The sequence below is a fragment of the Tinamus guttatus genome, unplaced genomic scaffold (assembly GCF_059628265.1).
Source record: "Tinamus guttatus ecotype Peru unplaced genomic scaffold, ASM5962826v1 Tinamus_guttatus_pri_ptg000045l, whole genome shotgun sequence".
NCBI lineage: Eukaryota > Metazoa > Chordata > Aves > Tinamiformes > Tinamidae > Tinamus > Tinamus guttatus.
This window is the reverse complement of record NW_028288579.1, coordinates 3,564,568-3,586,105: the sequence shown is the minus strand read 5'-3', so window position 1 is coordinate 3,586,105 and position 21,538 is coordinate 3,564,568. Positions and strand designations below refer to the sequence as shown.

The 21,538-nt window shown below is 43.7% G+C and overlaps 1 protein-coding gene across 1 annotated transcript in view; it reads right to left on the bottom strand.

Moving 5' to 3' along the window:
- Positions 1 to 276: 276 nt before the first annotated feature.
- Positions 277 to 21,538, bottom strand: part of ABCC3 (ATP binding cassette subfamily C member 3) — a 41,818-nt gene continuing 20,556 nt past the window's right edge. The window contains exons 8-31 of the mRNA XM_088538184.1: positions 19,784 to 19,999; positions 18,389 to 18,566; positions 17,725 to 17,886; positions 17,125 to 17,217; positions 15,504 to 15,707; positions 14,040 to 14,186; positions 13,546 to 13,633; positions 12,744 to 12,810; positions 11,802 to 11,928; positions 11,289 to 11,465; positions 10,431 to 10,598; positions 9,498 to 9,681; positions 8,394 to 8,499; positions 7,566 to 7,719; positions 6,652 to 6,859; positions 5,845 to 6,155; positions 4,930 to 5,129; positions 4,688 to 4,814; positions 4,339 to 4,440; positions 3,182 to 3,328; positions 2,093 to 2,251; positions 1,726 to 1,892; positions 1,239 to 1,433; positions 277 to 722 (exon numbers count right to left, since the gene is read on the bottom strand). Coding sequence (XP_088394310.1) covers positions 614 to 722; positions 1,239 to 1,433; positions 1,726 to 1,892; positions 2,093 to 2,251; positions 3,182 to 3,328; positions 4,339 to 4,440; positions 4,688 to 4,814; positions 4,930 to 5,129; positions 5,845 to 6,155; positions 6,652 to 6,859; positions 7,566 to 7,719; positions 8,394 to 8,499; positions 9,498 to 9,681; positions 10,431 to 10,598; positions 11,289 to 11,465; positions 11,802 to 11,928; positions 12,744 to 12,810; positions 13,546 to 13,633; positions 14,040 to 14,186; positions 15,504 to 15,707; positions 17,125 to 17,217; positions 17,725 to 17,886; positions 18,389 to 18,566; positions 19,784 to 19,999 — 3,796 coding nt within the window. The 3' untranslated portion in view covers positions 277 to 613. The remainder of the gene's footprint in view (positions 723 to 1,238; positions 1,434 to 1,725; positions 1,893 to 2,092; positions 2,252 to 3,181; positions 3,329 to 4,338; positions 4,441 to 4,687; positions 4,815 to 4,929; positions 5,130 to 5,844; positions 6,156 to 6,651; positions 6,860 to 7,565; positions 7,720 to 8,393; positions 8,500 to 9,497; positions 9,682 to 10,430; positions 10,599 to 11,288; positions 11,466 to 11,801; positions 11,929 to 12,743; positions 12,811 to 13,545; positions 13,634 to 14,039; positions 14,187 to 15,503; positions 15,708 to 17,124; positions 17,218 to 17,724; positions 17,887 to 18,388; positions 18,567 to 19,783; positions 20,000 to 21,538) is intronic.

The following is a 21,538-nucleotide window of genomic DNA, read 5'->3' as shown; positions in this document are numbered from 1 at the left end:
TCTATAGGTTTAGTTTTAAATAAGTTATTCTCAAAAGCTCTGTTGAAGAAGAATGTCATGAACCTGAAGTTGCAGAGATCCTGGGATAGCTCCCAGCCTAGAAAGGCCACCTTCAACTCCCACGTCCTGGGGAAATACTGCAAGGAACAGGTTAGAACCACTCAGAAGTGACACCTACTTCAGTACTTCTTAGCTAAGTTAATGCTTAACCATGCCTCTATTCCCACTTCAAAACTGAAGAAATCTTTTACAGAAGACTCACAAAACAGGTATGTGTTGTATCATTGCTATAATTTACTAATTATAAACCAGAATACAGTACATAGTGCCTTGTGATACATACATTTTCCTGGCAGAATGTTTGGCATTCTTTGGGGGGAAAAGCACTTAATAAAATACTTTATGTATATAGAAAATATTTTAAAAATATAAAAATTCACTTTCTGGTCCTTATGGTTGTAAATACTTTGTTCACATATCAAAAGTTTAGTCTACTACAAAGACTGTTTTGTAAATTACAGTACATTCACAAGTCACTTCTGTGGCAAGTCAGTAAAATATATATATATATATGTGTATATATATATATATAAATCACCTAGGGGTCTTCTTATCATGCTAGTCCAGCATCTTTGGCCATACTGTAGAAAATACCCTTTGATGCTATAAGGTTGGCAGGCGTATCAAATTCAGCTATGGCTCCTTTGTCCAGGACAAGGACCCTGTGCAAAACAAAAGGTGGTGGTGGGGAGAAAGATGTGTCAGAGAACTCCTTGCAGGAGATGTGGTGTCCTTCTCCAGTCACAAAGCAAGTTCTGTTCTAAGCTGTCCCTTGCCTTTGTTTTGCTCAATTATTTTCAGCGGATGAAGTGCAAGAGGAGAGAGACATTATTCCTGAAGTGGAGCCTGTTTCAAAGCTCCAGAACACTCGCAGTCTCCCAGAAAAGTTAAACTGGTGAGACTGCCAGCTCTGCAACTGAAAACAGAACACGACAAAGCCAGGGCAAAAAGAGCTTGCACAGTCTTTTAAAATAATTAACATGACAGAATGTTAGTGGAAAGGTAACAACAGGGTAAAAATAACCCCACGATATTAAAGCAGCTGGAGAGCATCTCTTGTACAGCCCTGATTAATGAACATAAAACCTGTGTTTTAAGCCAACAAAAGCAAAACCAGGGCTGGATAGTTTTAAGATTATGTGTGAGCCCGTACACATGCACCATGGAATCGTTTTTACCTTGTGTAATCCATAATTGTGTTCAGCCTGTGCGCTATGGTCAGCACTGTGCAGTCTTCAAACTGCGTCCGAATCGTCATCTGGATAAAATCATCCGTCTCCAGGTCGACCGCCGCTGTCGCTTCGTCCAGGACCAGGACCCTGGTCTTGCGGAGCAGCGCTCGTGCCAGGCACACGAGCTGCCTCTGGCCAACGCTGCAAGCACAGACAGGGTGTCGAGCCGAGGCCCCGCAGCCCCTCGGCTTCCACTGCTCAGCACCGTGTGCGCTAGAGCGGATTACTGAGCAGAGTAACCAAAGCAAAAACGGTGTTTAGCAAACAGCCCAGTCTGTCAGCTCTAGAGCTAATAGAACAGGCATTGCAGCACCACTCCACGAGCTTTAACGTCTGTGTTCACAGCCTGCAGTGTAAGCCGGGACCCAAGTGTTACCTGCTGTTAGGGCTGAATGAAAGATCAGTGTATATTGCTAATCCCAAAACTCCTCACCTAAGATTTTCTCCTCCTTCTGAGCATTCATAGTCCAACGTGGAGGGCTGACTGCTGACAAACCTCTTCAAGTGAGACAGTTCAAGAGCTTTCCATATTTCTTCATCTGAGTACTTATTAAAGGGATCCAGGTTCATCCTCAGCGTTCCAGAAAAGAGAACGGGATCCTGGACAGGAAAACTGACTTTTTCAGACAAATGCTTTAGTTGTCTTAAGCACAGATATTAAAATAAGAGCTATTGCTTTGATGTGTCCACTGTGTTGAAGATAGGCCACCTCCCACTCTTACCCACTGCAAAAACATGCTACATACAGTGTTTGTTAAGCTATTGGAGTTCCTTCATTTACTGTGACAAACATAAGGTACCTGAGGAATAATTGTCAGCTTTGATCGAAGATCGTGGAGGCCAATGTCTGAAATTTTCACACCATCAATTTTAATTTCCCCTTTTACAGCTTCTAGGATCCTAAAGAGACAGAGTGTCATGGAGGACTTCCCTGCTCCAGTTCTGCCAACAATTCCAATCTGCAAACGAATTACAGAATTAAGAACAAAGTACATCATTAAGAAATAACCAACCATTAAAAAAAGAGCTCGACCCAAACCCCAGGATTTCTCTGAGAGGTTTCGTGTAAGATCTAGATCTAAAAAGAGATGTAACCATCCTTCCCTATAAGCTCCTATCATACATTACACTGTATAGGTGTTACCATTCCCATAATTTGAATGATATTGCATATAAATAAGTATCTAGGCCCAGAGCCATGCTACATAATTTTGAGTGATTAACTGACGTACCCACATTAGGAGACCAATCACTCAACAGCAAGAGATAAGGCTCTTTAGAGGCCAATTGAGACGTTGTGGTGAGCACGCCTCTCTCCGTTCCAGAAGGCAGTTCCCATCCTGTATGTGTAGCACAAGGATAATTACCTGCCCTTTTAATAACAGCTCTTAACTGGAGGACTTTCACAGGATAACTGTGCTGTTAACAGCACAAACACCCCAGTGCTTGCAATTGAGGCATGAAGATGGGAATCTCCCACAAAGACAACTCCCCGGTTAAGGAAGCAAAGAATTCCACAACAAAAATTTCACAGGGAAAGCCAGAGAAAAACAAAAGCTGGAATCTCTTTTCCCTGCTGCATAACTTGAGGAAAGCACCATTGCAATTGCTGCTGCCCAATGCCAACTTGGAAAGTCCAGATGGCATCAGGCAACTGGTTCCACCACACCCAGCCTAGAGGACATCGGCACACCTACGTGTGGTTGTATTTGTGCCGCTCTGCTCAGTACTGCCGATTCTAGTGGCACCAGTTCAAGTAGGTGTCACCACTGGGGCAGGTTTGCCTGTACTCCCCATCCTCCACTCAACGGCTGTCACTGAAGACCAAGAACGAATGATTCTATGATTCTATGAACGAAGTCACAGCCGACGCTTGGCTGCTAACCCACCTTCTCGCCACCGTGCACTTGGAGGTTGAGATCTTGCAGCACCAGGTCCAGGCCTTTCCTGTAGCGCACCGAGTAATTCACAAACTCCAGCTCGCCCTTGGACGGCCAGTCTGCTGGGGGACGCTTGTCCTCGATCACCCACGGAGCCTGGCGAAAACAGTCGTCAGAAATGCCACGCAGAGGCTTAAAAGAATTAATTCAAACTTGGATGCTGACATTAACATTCACGACTCCTAGAAACATGGCTGATAAATCTCAGTTATTGAACAAATTCATAAGAATAGGAAGAAAATGCAGATTGCTAAACATAACACATTTTGATTTTCTTTTGTGAAGTTTACAGAAAAAAAAAAAATCTCAGCACAGAAGGCCAAATCCTCAACTAATATAAATCAGCATTTTTTCATTAACTGTAACAGAATAGTGCCTGTTCCATGCCAGCTCAAGCTCTGCCTTGTAACAAGTATTGTGCATCTTGCCTGATTTCCTTTTCTCTTGTAGATCAAACATTTGATCTCCAGAACACTGCAGGTCTCCTTGGATTTCCCCCATTTCCCAATTGTTAGTCTCCTGTACAACAGGACTAGTAAAAGCCAACATGTCCTGAAAGCAGCAGATTTTCCAGCACAGCTCTATCTGATGCATTAAAATGTATGTGGCAGCAAAGGAAGACACATGGATGATTTTTCCGGATGAGACAGTGCAGTGTTCCTGGAGATGTTCTTCTCTCCTGGGAGCCAAGGGCTAAGCTGATTAAACAGAAACCCTGCTGACGATGTGTGCACAGCTTGATAACCGAGCTGCAGCTGTGCTCACGAGCAGGATCACGGCACCATCCACACAGCTAGGGCTGTGCATCAAACACACTTCACACACGTCGTGGGCAACATCGCAGCGATGAGAATCATCTCTGCCGTGCTACAAGCACTCACACGAGCAGAAAATGAGATGCTAAGGCGAGACAGCCTGGCAGCAGTAATATTTTGGAGCTGTGATAGCACAGATTGCAGTTTAGTATGTGACATTTGTGTGGGTTAGATGGTTACATTCTCGGAGCAGGAACTGCCTCACAAGTGTCTAAAGAAAGATAATGTAAATATGCATGTCAAAATTATGCCATGCTTGTTGGTGACCAAGCTTGATGCTTGGCAGCTGACCTCTGTTTCGGTTTCTGAATACTCTTTTATTCTTTCAACAGCCACAATGTTGGTTTCAAGATCAGAAGTCATACGGACCATCCAGTTCAGAGACATCGTCACCTGGAGAAGACACAGAACAAAATACTGCCCTCAGAGAAACAGCAGATTAAAAAATAGGGGGGAGGGTGCAAATTGAAGGGACTGCTGCGGTACGTTAAGAGAGAGAATTCATACTGAAACTACAAACGGAATAATTATCTTTGTACTGACACTGATAAGGATCCTGGGACAAGAAGCCTGTGGACCCTGAGGTGCTCGTGTAAAGAAGCATATGCCTCTCTGTAAAGCTGACAGCTGTAACACATACCTGCAACGCATATGACACCGAAAGTCCTACTAGGCCAGCGTTGAGGCTGTTTTTACCAATCACAGCAAAGAGGGCAGCAAAAAGGACAACACAGTTCCCCACAAATTCAACCCGAATGCCCAGCCACCTGATCAAAAAAAAAAAAAAAAAAAAAAAAGGACAGATATAAGCATAGTGGTAAATGGCTGTTGCAAACAAAAGCTTATTTAAGTGAAAACAAAAAAGTTTTATGCCTTTTTTACCTGTTTGATACAATGCCAGGATAGTAACTCTTCTGGTTTTCGTCCACTTTTAGATCACTGATGGCTACGAAGGACTTCTCTCTGCCGTAGGCTCTGATGACGCTGGCCCCGGTGATGGTTTCCGAGAAGTGCGAGTAGATGGGGGATCTGCTCACGGACTCCAGGCGCTTGAGCTGGCGGGAGGTCGCCACGTAGAACCGCTGCCGTTCGGGGCGAGAAGATGGATGAGCAACGGGAGATATTTTCTCCTTTCAATTTACGGTGTAGTAATTTTTAGATTAAGAGTTCAAAAGAGATTGCTGCCAATGCACTTCAACCCTTCAAAATATTCTTTATAGTTAGGAAGTATTTCAAGTGAGGTTACCTTTGTTTCTTTTCAAAATAGAGTATTGGACAAGGGCAATTTCCATAGACTGCAAACTGAATTCACCTACAGTGCTTTAAATTTAGATAACACAATGAATGCATTTGTAGCAACCTCAAGCTCAATTTCCAAGAAAATTAAATGAGTCTGTATCTCCATCAACAGGTCTCAATCTACATAAGCTTTCTTTGCTTAAAGTCAATAAAATTGATGCTAGTTATTTTCAATGTTTTAAGTCCTCTCCACCTTAAAACCTTGTCAGTATGTCAAATACAGACACAGTTTGCATATTTAAGTTCACTATAATTCTATCTCTAGTACTAGGCTTACTTGCTACTACTTAAAATCAAAAGGAAAAAAAAAAAGAAGGCTTATTTATTTCATGACCACATACCGCAGCACATTTCTCTGAGCAAAGTAAATGCTTTGTTTAAATAAGCAGGTAATTATTTCAGGTATTTCAAATTTCCATCAAAGTTTATTTTTTTCCCTTGAAAAGCAACAAGAACAGTGGCGTAACAGTCATCAGTAATCATCAGTTTTCCACTTACCTGAACAAAGAAGTACAGAAGTGCAAGAGGAACTATAACCACAGCAAAGAGGGGAGTACTTGCTATAATCACAATCATCGTTGATAAAGAGGTGAAGAAGGTTCCCAGGAACATCATTATGGTTGGTGGGATCACTTCGTCGATCACGTAGATGTCCTTTGAGAAGCGGTTGATGATGCGGCCGGTTGGAGTGGTGTCGTAGAAGGACTGGGGCGTGTGAAATTTGTTCTCCAGGAGGCCAGCGTGGAGCGTCCGGGCTGCCTTAATGCCTCCCATGGCCAGAGTGAAAGAGGAGATGAGCACTAAGATGCCTATCAGGAGAAGAGACATGTTAAGCAGCAAGTCAAGGAAATGAGGTTTGCTTGTGTTTGACTTTCAGCACCTTCCATCATGCTCAAGCCTTTCTTCTCTTTACCATACCCTTGTCCACCCCTCTACTACCATGCCCAGTAGCACCATGGCACGGTGGTCACTGCTGCCTACCATAGAGCAATAATTCCTGCAGGATTTCACCACGCTGTACACAAGAGCCTGATGCTCATCTTCCCTCTGCTTTCTGCAAGCCTCCACGAACACCTGCTGTTGCAACTTGACTCCAACCCGGCTGCCTTTTCTGCACCCAGGTTTTCTTGGTTTTGTTCCAACAGGCATCTCAAGTTTCCTTCCCACCTATTGCCATCTACTGCCTCCTGCTTGCTAGGAATAAGATTTTTGAAGTCATTTGGAGCCATTAGCAACTACTGCCACAGTTTTCCCGATGAATTTTCCTGCAAAACATGAAGACATTATTATTTTAGCTGGTCTTACCTTGCAAGAGGCCCAAGGCAGCATAGACTCCAATCCGCATGGTTGTGTTGAGCTGAGTGCCATTTACCACCGGCTCGTTGGTCCAGTCACTGAGCCACACGTTGGCCCCAATAGCAGCAGCATTTTGGCAGCAGTAGAGGAAACATATAACTAGAGATACGACAGGGCTCACCGCCTTCATGTATTGCCAGAACACCGCTAGCTTTACCTGCAAAGTCACACACCACCGATGATTTGTATGACTTAATTATAAGCTCAGAGAGAACAAGAGAAAAATAAAAAGTCGCCAGCAGAGGAACTGCTAAGCTCAAAAGCACCCAAGTTGTAATATAGCACAGAGAGCAGTTCATCTGCCCAAGCTCAAACAGCTTAGAAACTGTCCTGCATGCTCTCTTTTAATTCATTTTAATGAATAGTATTCATTAAAATTCATTGTACTCTGTGGGTATTTTTCTTTGTTGTTTTTGTTTAAGACTGCCAGATAACAAGAAAAGAGGCTGATCAAATAACAGCAAAGGGTCAATAACAGGTGCTGAAGAGAGAAGTCGGACTGTCCAGCTCAGGGTTACTTGAACAGGCCTAACTAAGGGGAGGAGCTGGGACTGGCAGGAGCAGGGAGGGATTTCTCCCCTCCACCTCCCACGTGTAGAGCCCTTGCCAGGTGCAGAAATCCCTGCCAAAAGCCCAGATTTGAAGGATCAACAGCCACCGGATTAATGGCTAAAACCCACAGTCACACGTTAAACAACACATTTCACAGGACTGGCCTGAATGTAGAAACAAAAACGATTTTTTTCAAAATGGATAAAAATGTAAAAGAAAGGATAAAAGTAAAAAACAAAAACAAAAACAAAAAACAAACAAAAAAAACCCACAAAAAAACAAACCCACAAACAAACAAACAACCCACATACCCTTCCTGTTTCAGAGCTTTCTGCCTGGATAAGTTTCTCATTGTGATTTTTTTTTGGCACTGGAGGCTCTGCTGGCTTCTTCTCACAGACTCTTCGTCTCGTTGACATTTTGTTGGGACATTCTCCTCCCTCAGAAGATATTACGCTAAGTTGCCTAGTCAAAACAAGGGAGTCATTAGGAGAAGGAGGGCACGCCGGGGCACCGGGAGCAGGACTGAGATGCAGCTGGTTGGATTCATTCCCAGCTCTTCTCATTTCCAGCGGCACTCGGATACAGGTGCCGGCACCACCCCGGGGATCTGCAGCGATACCAGAAAAGTCATTTTTAGCAATGACCAAGGCAGGGTCTGGGCGCTTTGGTCCAGGCATTGGAGACCCCATGGCAAGATGGGCTGATCCCTGAGTTTCTCAGTTCTCACACGAGCAAGGTGTGAAGGGGGAGGGTCTGCAGGTACCATTACAAAATCCATTTCCAAGATTCTCAGTGGAAATGTACAGTGCTGAGTGTTATTCATCACCTAACTGGTAGCAGCTCAGTGCGCCATGCATAAATGTATATGGTAGTGTTAACTAAGAACTGCAAAGTTGTTTTAAGAATTGGTTCACTTTGGATTAAAAAGAGGATTGTAGCAATAGGTACTTTATCTTCTTTGCTTGTTACTTTGTGTTTGCTTTCCAAACATCACTACAACAATTTATTTGCAAGGAGAAACCATAGCCCCGAACGAGAGGCCCAACGCGATAACGGACAGTGATGCTATTTGCTAACGTCTTTCAGATGAGTTTGACCCCAGGCAGACGACAAACACAGCCGAGTTTCCTGCTTACCTAAGGAACTGTTTGCGGACCTCGTTTGTCACCGGTTCGTTATCTGCCAGATCCGTGTGGATGCTGACGGTGTCCTCGGCCAAAAGCACCTCCTCTTCCTCCACTACTGCAAGACAAGATCATAGCTCAGGTTTGCTCCCGAGCAGAGCACGAAGCACAGAAATAAGTGCTAGACAAAGCAGGAAAGTCAGGGAGATGGATGTGACCACAGGAAAATCACGGTGCTATTTAACACTGGTAAGGCTTCATGGCCAAAGTCACTGTCAATCACAGGAGCTTACGGCCTAGTGATAACTGTGATGTTTAATGTCCACCTTGGTTTGGTCACATCTCTATGCATCACTTTTCCTAACTAAAATGTATGGATCTTGCGGGCTAAGTTGGCTGCTGAAGGCATTTACATTGCATATCTCCAGGGCATCAAAATGCTAAGTAACAGTATTGCAGTTCTAGGTACATTCTCATACAGAGCTCACCTTGGGCATGATATTGGGGTGGGACAGCTGTGTTAGGAACCACTGCAAGGCCCTGGTGCTACTTGAAGATGGTGGGGATGGACAGCACGGCAACTAAAGAGTGTGCGAACACTACTTCCAAAGCAAGCCTTTACCAAAATGATTTAATCTTTTGGCATTTTATCAGACTGAGTTTAAAAATAACCCAGATTAAAATATCATTTGAGCTTTGCAATCCAAAAAGGAAATATAAACAATGAAAAATACCAGACTGCAAGTATTACGATATTACAATAACAGAAAATAACAGAACTCAGCTTGTTCTCTGCTACTTCATTTTCCTACTGAGCAAGACCTTGCCAATTGTAAACGAAATTCTCAAATTAAAAGTATTTTCTAGCACTGGAATTGTTTTTTTTTTCCTCCTAGTATAAATCAACAACTCCTGATGTAAACCTTTGAAGCACATGTTTTCCCAAACAAATGCCTATCAATAATATAGAAATGGCAATACACAATGTTTTTGATGGCAGCACAGAAAGGAAAGGCTGGGCTGTCATGAAAAAGGATGGTGACAATGTACATGGAGAGAACATCCATGTTGTGGTTGAAAGAGAAAGCCATGATTTACGAAAAAGCAGAACTGTACTTGTTGGCTCATCCTCTTCAATGTCTTCATCAAGACTATAATTTCGCAGGAATTCTGAAAAGGCCTGGTTTTGTTTCAGAAGCTCTTGGTAGGATCCCATTTCAGAGACTTTGCCATCTACCAGGACAACTATATGGTCCACTTGAGGGAGGAAGCTGATGCCATGGGTCACCAAAATTCGGGTCTAGATAGGGAAAAAGAAAAGCCCACATCTCTGTCAGTTGTTGCTGAAGGGACTAAACGTTGCAGTGCACTAACGTCACTTAACAGACCAAATAACTACACGTTTTGGGAATAAAGAGGGAATTATCATGTCAATGTGGAATGCCAGGAGAAATACACTGCTTTTGGTAGCCAAGGCAGATGGGAAATATCAACACGAGCTCAGCTCTGCTTCCTACTGCATGCAGCTACCATCACAGCGGGAAGTAAAACAACTGCTGAAACAGCGTCGCCTCTTCCAAGGTGATGATTTTCTTTGTGGTTTCTCTCCTTTGAGCTCTGTGATGGCCAGAGAAGATCATAAGAGGAAAAGAAGGGGAAGAAAAGGCTTGTAAGTTGCCTCATACTGCCAAAGACCTCTGCAAAATCATTAAGTTGTTACAAGCTCCCCACTGTGCTGCCTCCAAGGAAGAGCAAGTGCTGCTGGGCTGACTGCAGCTCCCGCAAGCAGCTCAGTTATCGAGGTGGCAAATAGCAGAGACGTAAAGGAGGCAGAACAGATTTAACAGATTTCTGCCTCTGCGTGTTCGGACTAGCTCACTGTGCTTTGGATGAGGCTCACGCTCTGGCGAGCTTCGCGAGGGAGAGGTGTCCACGCTACCAGTTAAATGCAAATTCAGCAATGATTCAGCATCCAGCTCAGCAGTGAAACAGCCTCCTGTTCCCATTAGCGCTTTCACACGCAGTGAGAGGATCCAAACGCCAACTTACTTTTCCTTTCAGTACCCCATCTGGCCCAATAACTCGGTCAAAGATGTGCTTCGCAACGTGGGAATCCACAGCGGAGAGAGGATCGTCTAAGAGGTAAATGTCGGCGTTGCTGAACACGGCGCGAGCCAGGCTCACCCGCTGCCGCTGACCGCCCGACAGGTTGATGCCCTGGAGGGAAGGAGGAGAGAACAGAGCACTGTTCAGCCCAGACAACAGCCCGGGCCCTCTTACAGCTCCTGGCGGGTCAAACACAGGGATGCAAAATGGAATATAAGCTCCTGGAGAGAATAACCCCCTCAGAGCGGGACTTGGGAACGTGATGCCTCTAAACGCACTTGTTCTTGCGCCCAGCAATCTGGGGATGGAATAAACCTCTTGCTCAATAAGCTCCTGAAAGGAGCCTTAAAACACAAAACGTTAAAACAGGAAGGCTCTCAATGAGGATGTAAAATGCAAATGTTCAAAGCAGGGCTGCTGCACCTGCACCATCTTCCCCACCTCTCCTCTTGCACCCATTTCCACCCAACTGCACCCAGTGCTTCTAAAAAAATCACTGGCATCCAAAAAAACCATCTTTGTTGGCAATCTCTGATATAAAAAGTTCTCATTAAAATAGGTATGAAGAGCTGATCTGGATCTTATGCATTGCCATACAGATACAGGGTTAAAGAAAGGACCAAGCTGATGTCCCACAGTCTTCCACAAACCTGCCCCAGGCGTTTCAGTGCTGACGGGGATGCCATTTTAAGGACCAACCCGAACCAAGGCCCAACACTAGAACGCTTTGAGTTTAGCCAGGCAGAACAGAAATCATCATACACACTTGACATGGGGAAAATAAATAAATAAATAAGTAACCTTCTCTCCTATCTCAGTCTGATCTCCTCCCGGCAGCACTTCCAGGTCAGTTTTTAAAGCACAGGCCTCCAGGACATTCTGGTATTTCTGTTCATTACGAGTTTGGCCAAACAAAATGTTGTCTTTCAGCGTGGCGTTCTGGATCCAGGCTTGCTGAGGCACGTAAGCAACAGAGCCCTGGAACAGCGATGGGAAACAAAGGAAACCTCCGGCTTACGGTAAGCAGCAGTTCATATTCACAACTAAGACTTAAAACTGCAGCACTTCTATAACTCCTGTCCCGTATACGTTCACATTACATGTACGGATGTGCTAACTGTTGGTGTGTAGTTGATAGAATCAGGAAAGTCATTTCATGTAAAACACGATTAAATGGGTGTGGGCAAAGCCCAAATAAACATGCAGGAGACACAGAAAAGAGCGCTGCTCTTACAGCCTGCTGAGCTGCAGCAGCACGGGCAGGACAGGCACGTCCCCACGCTGCTCTTAACTGGCACCATAAACAGAACCAACCTTCACTGCCACTTCTCCTTCCAGCTTTTCCATTTCACCCAGGAGAGCAGACACCAGGGAAGACTTCCCACAGCCAACATGGCCAACAACGGCAACCAAAGAACCACTGGGGACCAACAGATTTATACTGTGGAGGAAACAGGCTGGAAATTAATTAAACATCTGTTTACTAAGGACATGATGGGCTGAACGACGCAGTGACAAATCAGCCTGACTTCAACCACAGCAGCCCCTATGGTAAAGCACAGCTTGGTCACTGGGTTTCCTCCTCCCTACGTTCTCCTGCACAGTCAGCTGTAACCACCCATAAGAGCACATGGAAACCCAGAGCAACATTCCCAGCATTAATCCATTCTGGCAGCTGTTAAATCAGTAAGATCACTAGCTTGAAAGACCCTTTTATGTCTCATGTCGGCCCAGTCAGCGATTCAAAGAAGCATTTTAATATGCATTTTGGAGGCAGACAAGGTTCTTGATTTTCACTTTTTGATTTTAAATCCAAGAGCAACCACGCTGAAGAGGTGAGTGAATACATCCCATCTAGAAACTTTCAAACCATTTTGTTAATATATGAGCAAAACAAACCTTTGTATGCTGGAAATCACTCCCAGCCACAGGGATGAGCCTGTCACAAGAACTTAAAAGGACAGACCAATGCTCACGTGTCTATGTGCTAAAACCAGCCACTTGTCCACGGCTTCAGTTGATCTGCACAAGAATTTTGCTTTTATTTTATGCCAGCAGCTGTGTAGCTGAGGCTTTACAGCACCAAGCTGTAATACCTATGTACGATGGGGCATGTGAGTTGGCCAGATACTTTCCATACAGATGGAGAGCTCCTCCAAAGCAAACTGCAGGTATCACTAGATATTTTGCGACCAGCCCTAGCAGAAGCCAGGGAGTGGGTCAATGTTCTGCTGCAATTGCAAATGGAAATCTTACTCTTTCAAAGATGGCTTGAACTCCTTTCCCCAGCTGAACGTCCCGTTTGTGACGGTGATGGCATAGCCTGAGAGACAAAAACACAACAGGAGAGAGGGCAGAAGTGTCACAGAGCAGCGAGAGCGGGGGCAGCAGGAGAGCAGTGTGTGCTCAGAGGAGCCCGCGGGCCTCACGTCCGCTGCGGTTCCCTCTTCTCCTCGCACGGGACGCGCCGTCTTGTGACTGCGCGGGGCTCTCCGGCACGGGAACAACCGGCTGCAGCTGGAGCGAGAGCCAGCGAGGGGCAGGAGGGCAGACGGGCTCCGAGACACCCGCCAGCTCGGAGAGCATCTCGGACCCTCCCGGGGACGCGGTGCGTAAAGCCCCACGTCGCAGGACATGTTGCACACAAGGCAGAGCCTATTTTAAGATCACCTGTTTGCCCACCCATTCTGCAATGTCGTGTTTCCAAAGCAAAAAAATGTATTTTTTTCAATCAAAATCTTCTTTATAATGTGTCCCTAAGCATTTGTGCTGTGCAAAAGGCACGAGCAGGTCTTCCTGATTCTGGTGAGCATCAGTGGACACACTGCAGCACCCAGGCTATCACAAATGCAAACACAGACCAAACAACAAAATGCAAAGCTCTAAAGTATAACCCAAAACTTCTGTCATTTCCACTTTCTAGGGAAGAAACTATCCTTTCCTTTATTTTTTTAATTATTGTCACCATTTTATTTTTTTTTTAGTAACACAAGGAGTTCAAAGTAATATAAGATATTAATCATAGCAGAATATTTCAGAAAAATACTAATCTTTTTACCTGGTGCAATTGCTTTTGTTTCCACACAATTTGGATCAAGCTCATCATGACTCAGGAACTGCTGAATTCTCTTTAGGGAAACGCTTGTCTAGAAGAAGAATGCGGCATTATTCTATCACTCTTTTAATAGGGCCTTAATGCTCTTACTACTGAAAAGGAAAGCAGGCAGGATGGCTTAAGCTTTCACCCCATGGGCTTCCTGAACAGTGACTCATTCTTTCCCTGCAGTGGGTCTGAGGCTGAAATTCGAGCTGTTAGCTGAGGAATTTATTAGATCAAGGTAAGTTTGCCTAAGTGAAGCAAAACTCACAGGTGTGAAGGGTCACACAAACAGACTCTCTCAAACAATGTCTGGTTTTCTCATACAGCACAGCATTAGTGAAAGTATAGGAGAAGAAAACAGCTAATGAGCAGATGCACAGGACTGCTGTGCTTTGGAAATCAAAGAGACATCGGGTTCTTTGCTGTTTGAAGCAACTTAAACACTTCCCTACCTGAGCAATGCTGCTAATGACTTGTGGAAGCATGCTGAGGGGAAACCTTAAGATATTAAACAAGGAGAGGGAGACAAAAGCCTTCTCTGCATCCAGGATATTCTTCTCATCCACGGAGACATATACAGCAAATGTAGTCAATGCTACCTGAAAGCCGGAAAGTGAGTTTACTGAAAAAAGCATGACATAAAGCAGTTTTATTTTAAATATAACCATTATATTAGACTAGCAAGAACTGGGCAGCAGTATCAAGAAAAACTGGGAAAACTGACTGCTCTTTCTGACCTTTTCAATGTGCTGTTAGAATGACAAGTGGTATAAGCTGATACAAAAAAAAAAAACATGCAAAATAGCATAATTTTCTGATTACTAATGGCTACATTTATTTGAACTTGGAGACTAAAATGGTTGAACTACAGAACTCCAGCAAACAGAAGTGAGGAGCAGTTATCTAGCTGGGGCTCGGCTGCATTTCCTACTCCACCCAACTATATTTCCCCATTGTAAAGAGCAGACTGAGCAAACAAAACTCATTGATCAGGAGTAAAGCCCAAGTTATTCGCTGATTCATTGTCTGCTTGGACACCATGGAGATGCCATGGTCCCACTGAGGACATTTCTGGGGAGCTGGCAGGGAACATGCATACAAGCTAACCTTGAAGGACAGAGAAGATGAACGAACGTTGAGGGGATTTAGAACATTTTTGCAGAGCTTGGCCCTGGATTTCAAGCAGAGTTGGCTGGACAGTTTTGATCCACACCAAAACTCTTTATGCAAAAGGCATCACACTCCAATAAAGTGGAAAACAGGGAAAAAGAAACTTAAGGAAAACCTTTTTCAGAATTCTCCATGTGTCAGCTGGGCTTTATTTTTAACTTTTTATATACTTATGCATATATATAAAATATATATATTTATCATTTTTAAGGTTGTGCAGCAATTTAACAACTCCCCTCTAATCTCAAAAACCTCAAAAGCATAGTGCTATAATAAAATATATATATTTATTATTTTTAAGGTTGTGCAGCAATTTAACAACTCCCCTCTAATCTCAAAAACCTCAAAAGCATAGTGCTATAATAACAGCAGTAGAAATGAGGACTCAAGACAGACACTCTTTTTACTGCCACCATTCAAATTGTGGGGGAAACAAATGCTATTGACAAATATCTCTAAAGTTTCCAATTCTGATCTCAATTTGTTAGGGAAAATACTTTGAAGCAGTTGGAAATTCTCCAGGGGAAGCCATGCCCAGCTCTATCAAGATATACTTTGATACTGGTTAACAAAAGGGCTCCAGAGAACAGGGCACAGAGCTTCAAAGTATATGATTATATAGTTTTTAAGTATTTACATTTTATTCCTATGCACACTTGGCAAGTAGAAAGTCTATTTAAAAACTTCACATTTATCCTTCAAGAATATACTTGTAGAGCTTGGAAAACCATAAAAACTCAATTTACCAGGAATGGTGCGCTGATCCATGCAAAGGTGGACAATGAATTGAGGTAGGCAGATTTTTTCAGAACCCGGAGCTCATTCTTTCGTATCTCCAACACTTTGGCTGCAAACGATGGTTCCCAAGCATACAGCTTCAGTACCTTTATGCCGCTCAGAATCTCATTCATTAACTTAATGCGAGAGTCTTTATGCCGCATTTGTTCCACCTAGATTATTAGTAAACACAATAAAAACAGGAGACTGTGTGTCAAAAGGACGATGAGAATAGAGGGTTAGACAGGTTGTCTCGCAGCTGTGATGGTCCTCGGGCTATTTCTAAAGAGGCTGCAAAGGCAATTAAGGAAAGCTAGCCTATTATCAATAGGTTATTGTGCAAGTCTGTACCCCTAAAGAAACCAGAAATCAAAACAAATGGTTGAAAAGCAGTTTAGAAAAGTTTTCTTACTCAGCTTCACTGTCAGGGATTATATTTTCAAAACCAGCTTTAAGAAAGATTCAGGCACTTCATAAAAATACCACCCTACTTCTTGCTTTGACTTCTTCAAGGTTTTCCCTCCTGATTTGTATAGTTGCATGTCTTATGGCATCCCTTGAAAGTTGTGGTAATTTAGTTTATTTTTCATCTATAGACTAGAATACAGTGTCTCATTCAGTTACTACACACACACACACACAAAATCCCTGTTCAGTGGTATAGAGAAAATGAAAAATTGCATTCATGCACACAGGCACACCAGGTTATGCAGCTCTGTCCATCTTATAATGGGCAAGGGAGAGAAAGAATGTTAATACTAACATGCTAGTGCCCAATTAATTAAATGGGAAGTCTTTATGTCTCAACTCTTTAAGGCATGCAATACCATCATCCTGTTGATAAGGCTGTGCTTAAGTATCATTGTTTATAATTGCTTTCCAATTCTTACCCTTTTTATATCAGTGGTTTCATTTTTTAAACCTTCCAAAGAGTCACTGATAGGTTGCATCAATATCTTGTTACACAGCACAAGCCACTTATTAGATTTTTCTAGCACAAAGCCAGAGGGCACTATTATATTGTTTGTGTGTTTGTTTTTCCAGATTTCCTTGACTAGAGATGACTAAGACTGAAATGAAGGGAGAGGAAAAGAAATAATAAAAGGAATAAAGGACTTTCTTACCTTAACATAATAATACAGGTTTAGGCTAGGTTGGTAGCAATGAAAGTCAACATATTCCATTGGTTATTAACATAAGAAATAAGCTGCCAAGTTTAGGGTTTTCGGTTCTCTGAAAACAGTCATTTGTAGCTCAAGAAAGAGCATACCTGCCCTTTTCCTAGGCGCTCCTGGAGAGAAGCTACCAGGTAAAGGGATATGGAGACAAAGAAAGTTCTTGCTAATCTCAGAAGCTGCTCCAGCAATATGAGGAGCTACTAACTCTACAGCACACCTTTCCCTGCAAAGTGCTCAATGCGCTAAAGAATGGATATTTGAGAGGACATCTCTGTATTAAAGATGTTTGTATAACCTTATTCATAAATACATCAGTGCCTATTGCCTTATCAGAGGCAAGAGAACCAGGGTGTCTTCCTTTTTCACTGCACAACCACCAATGGAGGTCCCAGATAAGGTGCTGTCCTCTTACCTGGAACGCCCTGGTTTTCATTGCTATTGCAGCATTGAGTGGGATAAGTAACACCATTACAGCAACTCCTGCCAACACAGAAGGCCCTAAAGTCTTGAGTGGAAAGAGAAAAGAGAAGAAAACAAACAAAAAGGGAAGTTATTGCTTCAATGCTGCAATTCTCCCATGGTGAGCATTAAAATCAACATTAGGCTATAGGAACATAAACTCACTGGTTCACTAATGAGAATTTTACATAGACAAGCTGACTATCTCAGATGAAGTGTTCTGATCCTGCAGAACTTCTATATAATAAGCAGACAGAAAAATACAACGGCATCCAGCTTGAATTACTACACTAGTATCAGTGAAGGCAAAGAGCTCTGTGATTCAGCTGTTAAGTGGTTCCCAGTGGGAGGGGAAAGTGAGATGGAAGTAATGCAAACATAACTATTAAGTAAATGTAGAAAGGGAACAGGTTAGTTGCAGAGAGGGATTTTCCATTGACTTCTCTTTGACCTAAGGATCTGCAACTACTCAACAGCTAACCAAACACGCTCTGTGTGAGTAAAAGCAAAAAATCCATCCAGCTACTAGAGTTCAGGTAATCATCATCTGTACCTGCCACAGGAAGTACAGAGCGAGAAATATCTGGAGTGGTGCAGACCACAACATGTTCAGGAAGGTCGTCAGGTCCATGAAACGCTGGGCATCCACTGACATCAAGTTGACAATTTCTCCAACGGTAGATGAGCGTTTTGCTGAGTTTGTGATGACTAAGGACTAAGAAATAAGAGAGACTCTGGAGATTCCCGATCTTGAAGAAACATAGATAAGAAATTCCCAAGTACTAGGAAAACAAGATACTCCAAAAACATGCTTCACCCACAAGAGCAGTTTATAACACACTTATAGTAATCCTTAATTGCCCCAAAACAAAATTTTATGAAATAGTTTCCTTCTGAGCACCTCTACCTTGAGCAGAATGCAGAATTTGTTTCTGAAGAAAACCCTTTTTCCTCTTGTCAGCTTTTAGCACAAATACTTTGGATCCCTTCATTTTGAATAGACCAACCAATGCAGTCACCCAAGTTCCTGATTTCTAGAAAAATCTGCGAAGCGTAATAGAGGCACTTTAAAAAACTTTTTAAAAATTCATCTTTGGTTGATGATCCAGGAGGCTATTCTTCTCCAGGAAGCCTGCTCTTCCCTGAATATGCAGGGACTAAGACCTCTTGCTTGGCTATAGATTGGTGTCTGGCCCATAAAGTGCTTCCCCTCTTACCTTTCTGTATATCATTCCAATGATCCCAGTTCTCAGCCTCATCCCAGAAACAAAGCAGTACTGGAAATGCTGGTGAAGTATGAGAGTCTGCAGCACAGTACAGGTAAACATCAAAGCCGCAATCAAAAATCCCCACCAGGTTGGGGCATCTTTGTTCTTAATGAAGTTGATTAATGCACTGTTTTTGGAAGATTACAGGAGGAAAAGGAAACAAAAATAATAAAAAAAACATGCAGCAAGCTTAATGGGACATAACGCCGCTTCCCTCCGCCGTGGCACTGGGCCACATCCTCCCTCTAACCACAGAAAGCAAACAGCTCTCCAGGATGCCAGCTGAGTTACGACTTTAGGCAAATGACTTTGCAAAGATACAACACATCAGGCTTTGCTGACAAATAAAAGTCCATTTGCAAATGAGCTTGTAGAAAATGAAATGAGACAGGAAACTTTGTGTTTCCAACCGAGACCAGGCTTCAAACACATGGCTTGCTGGCTGGGCTCCACCAGGCAGCCCCCTAGGGCAAGAGGTGAATGATGGGGACATAGTAGGTGCAGTAAAGCAGGTGAAACCAGCTCCCTTCAAGTTCTGCTCAAGCAGCCCCAGTGCTGCTTCTGCCTGGGGAGCCTTCCCACAGAAAAGCAGGACTAAAGGTTGTGGAAGAGACAAGCGTGGGGATCATGCATGGATCAGGCTGAGCAACTGGTCTTCCTGGAGACGGAAGAGGTACCAAAGGTTGTTCTCATACAGGGAGAATGTGAGGACATACCACTTTTGTCAAGATCTTGCTTTTCTTTACAACCTTTCTTTTCTTTCAGAAGGAGGGCTTATTACAACCATGTCACACACATTCTCATCACTATGCACGGCTGAGAATGCATCAGCTTTGCTAAAGACTCCCAAATCTATCCCAGATGACAGCTGGGATGCAAACCCCAAGCACCACGTACTCGAGCATCACGCTTCATTGCTATACCGGGTCACGCTACAGCTGCCATCGCCCACACAGGTGGGCATCAGATCTACGGAGACAACCAAATCTAGCAAGCAGTGTTCTGCTCTGATTTCATAAACGATCCTTCGCAACAGGGAAAAAAAAGTGTTTTGGACTACTATGAGGAGCAATAGGTAATTTGTAATCCAAAGCTGTCTGTTGGTGATGGGCGATTTATGTGTCTTTCATTTAAATGAAGCCAGCTCAATTTAGAGCCTACTTCTCAATGAAGAATGCCCGGCTTATGGCATTTCAGATGGGAGGCAGAAGGACTTACACATGAAGCACTGTGAGGGAAACGTGGTATAGATTTAAAAAATAAATTCTCCTTGCCAAACCAAGTCTCCGTAGGGATCACACACAGACCTATCACACATAGAGACTACTCACACTGCAAACCAACCTTAACAGCTGAGGGTTGACGAAAGAAAGTAGGTCTTGTATCAGCTTGAAGAAGGAGCCAATTAGGAAGTATGGCCCAAATGTCCTCAACAACGCTTTGAGGAAGGAGGCTTTTCTGCTGTGCTTCTTGTTGCGAATCAGAACTTCTGCTTCCTCTGGGCCATCAGCAACATGGTTCAGCATCTGGTTAGATTTCTTCATATAGGTCACATCTTTCCTAGGAGGATGAACCAAGCATTTAGACAGAACTGACAACGGTAACGTCACTGCCTTATGTCATTGCAGTAACACCCGAACGCCAAGCCCCTCTCTGCTCTCCTACTGACCAACAACAAGACTTTGGATAAAATCTAGATGGACTCAGGGATAGGTCACTCTTGTGCGATAAGTCTTGTTCCCTTTTCCTTCATTCAAAATGATGAGGTGCATCCCCATAGCCCAGAAAACCAATAGCCTGGGTGTGAGTGCAGGACCCAAGCAAGTTGAAGATGAAGGCTTGACTCCTTTTGGCAGAAGACCAACCTGAACCTGCAAATATCCAGTTTTCTCAGAAGGAAACCTCTGCTCCTTGTTATTTACCTACCACAGAAGGCACTCTCACTCACTCCTCCTGAAAGTTGTTCAGCAAGCAGCTGTACTCGACTTTAGCCTTATCTGAGAGAATAGCTGCTTTCAGAGCAGAAGTCTGAGTCCCTCAGGGTAGAAAGGCATTAAAACTCCTACCTTCTGGCTCGTGACTGGGCTAAGATATAAGGCAGACAGCCCTCCAAGGCTAGAGCTCTACAAGCCCAGGAACTTGAAAGCAGCACCCATTACCACCACCAAAGCTGAACCACCGCCAAGAGCCGGGCAGCAGCTGACTGAGGTTCTGCCAGGGGAGCCACCTTGGGTTCAGGTGCCTAAAGTTTACACAAATCAGAATTTATGCAACTAAAACCTGTCTGGCGGCAATCCTCCTTACTTTATGCTTCTGCTCCTCCACCTAACAAAATAAACCAATGGCAACGGCATCTTCTGTAAAGCTCTTTGAGACTGACTGATGAAAAATGCCCCAGCAGGTACATGGCGCCCTCCAGGCCTCTCGGTGACTTGTCTAAAGGCACCTCTTGGGTTTAAGTGTCCAAAGCCTATTGCCTTTAAATAAATAGTGGAGAAATTATTCTCTGAGAAATTATTTCCTCCATGAATCCCTCTAAAAGAGCAGCCTGGCAGTTTTTCTATCAGCAAGCCCTGATGCACTACTGATTCTTTGGGGCTATGGGACCTATAGAACAATCCCCTGAACGTCAGCCAGAAAGGCAAAGTACAGAGGGGGCAGGCGGAAGGAAATTGGAGTCTGGGACACATAAGCCTTATAAGAAAGGACAGATGGAAAAGAGACCCCAGGAACAGCAAAGACAAGTTATTTTTCCAGCACCTTCCTATAAGTAATACCAAGTAGAGCTGGATTTATGATTTGTCTTGAAGACTATGCAGAAACATTGGAGCTAGCTGGCTGTGGAGGCCAATAACTCCCACAGCCTACGGGCATTCGGAGCGATCACTGGGGCAAACCATCCACAGGTACAAACGTGTTCACATCCTTTTCCAGGAAGGCGTGTGAAAAATCCCAATGACTTTGCAGTGAAGTCTGAGGGCTGGGGGAAAAAGAAGCTTAAACCAGACAAAAATTGTTGCAGATGAGAACAAACAAGGTTGCCCCTCCACATCACACCCAGCCAGGTTACGAGCCCAAGCTGCATTTTCTCACTATTGT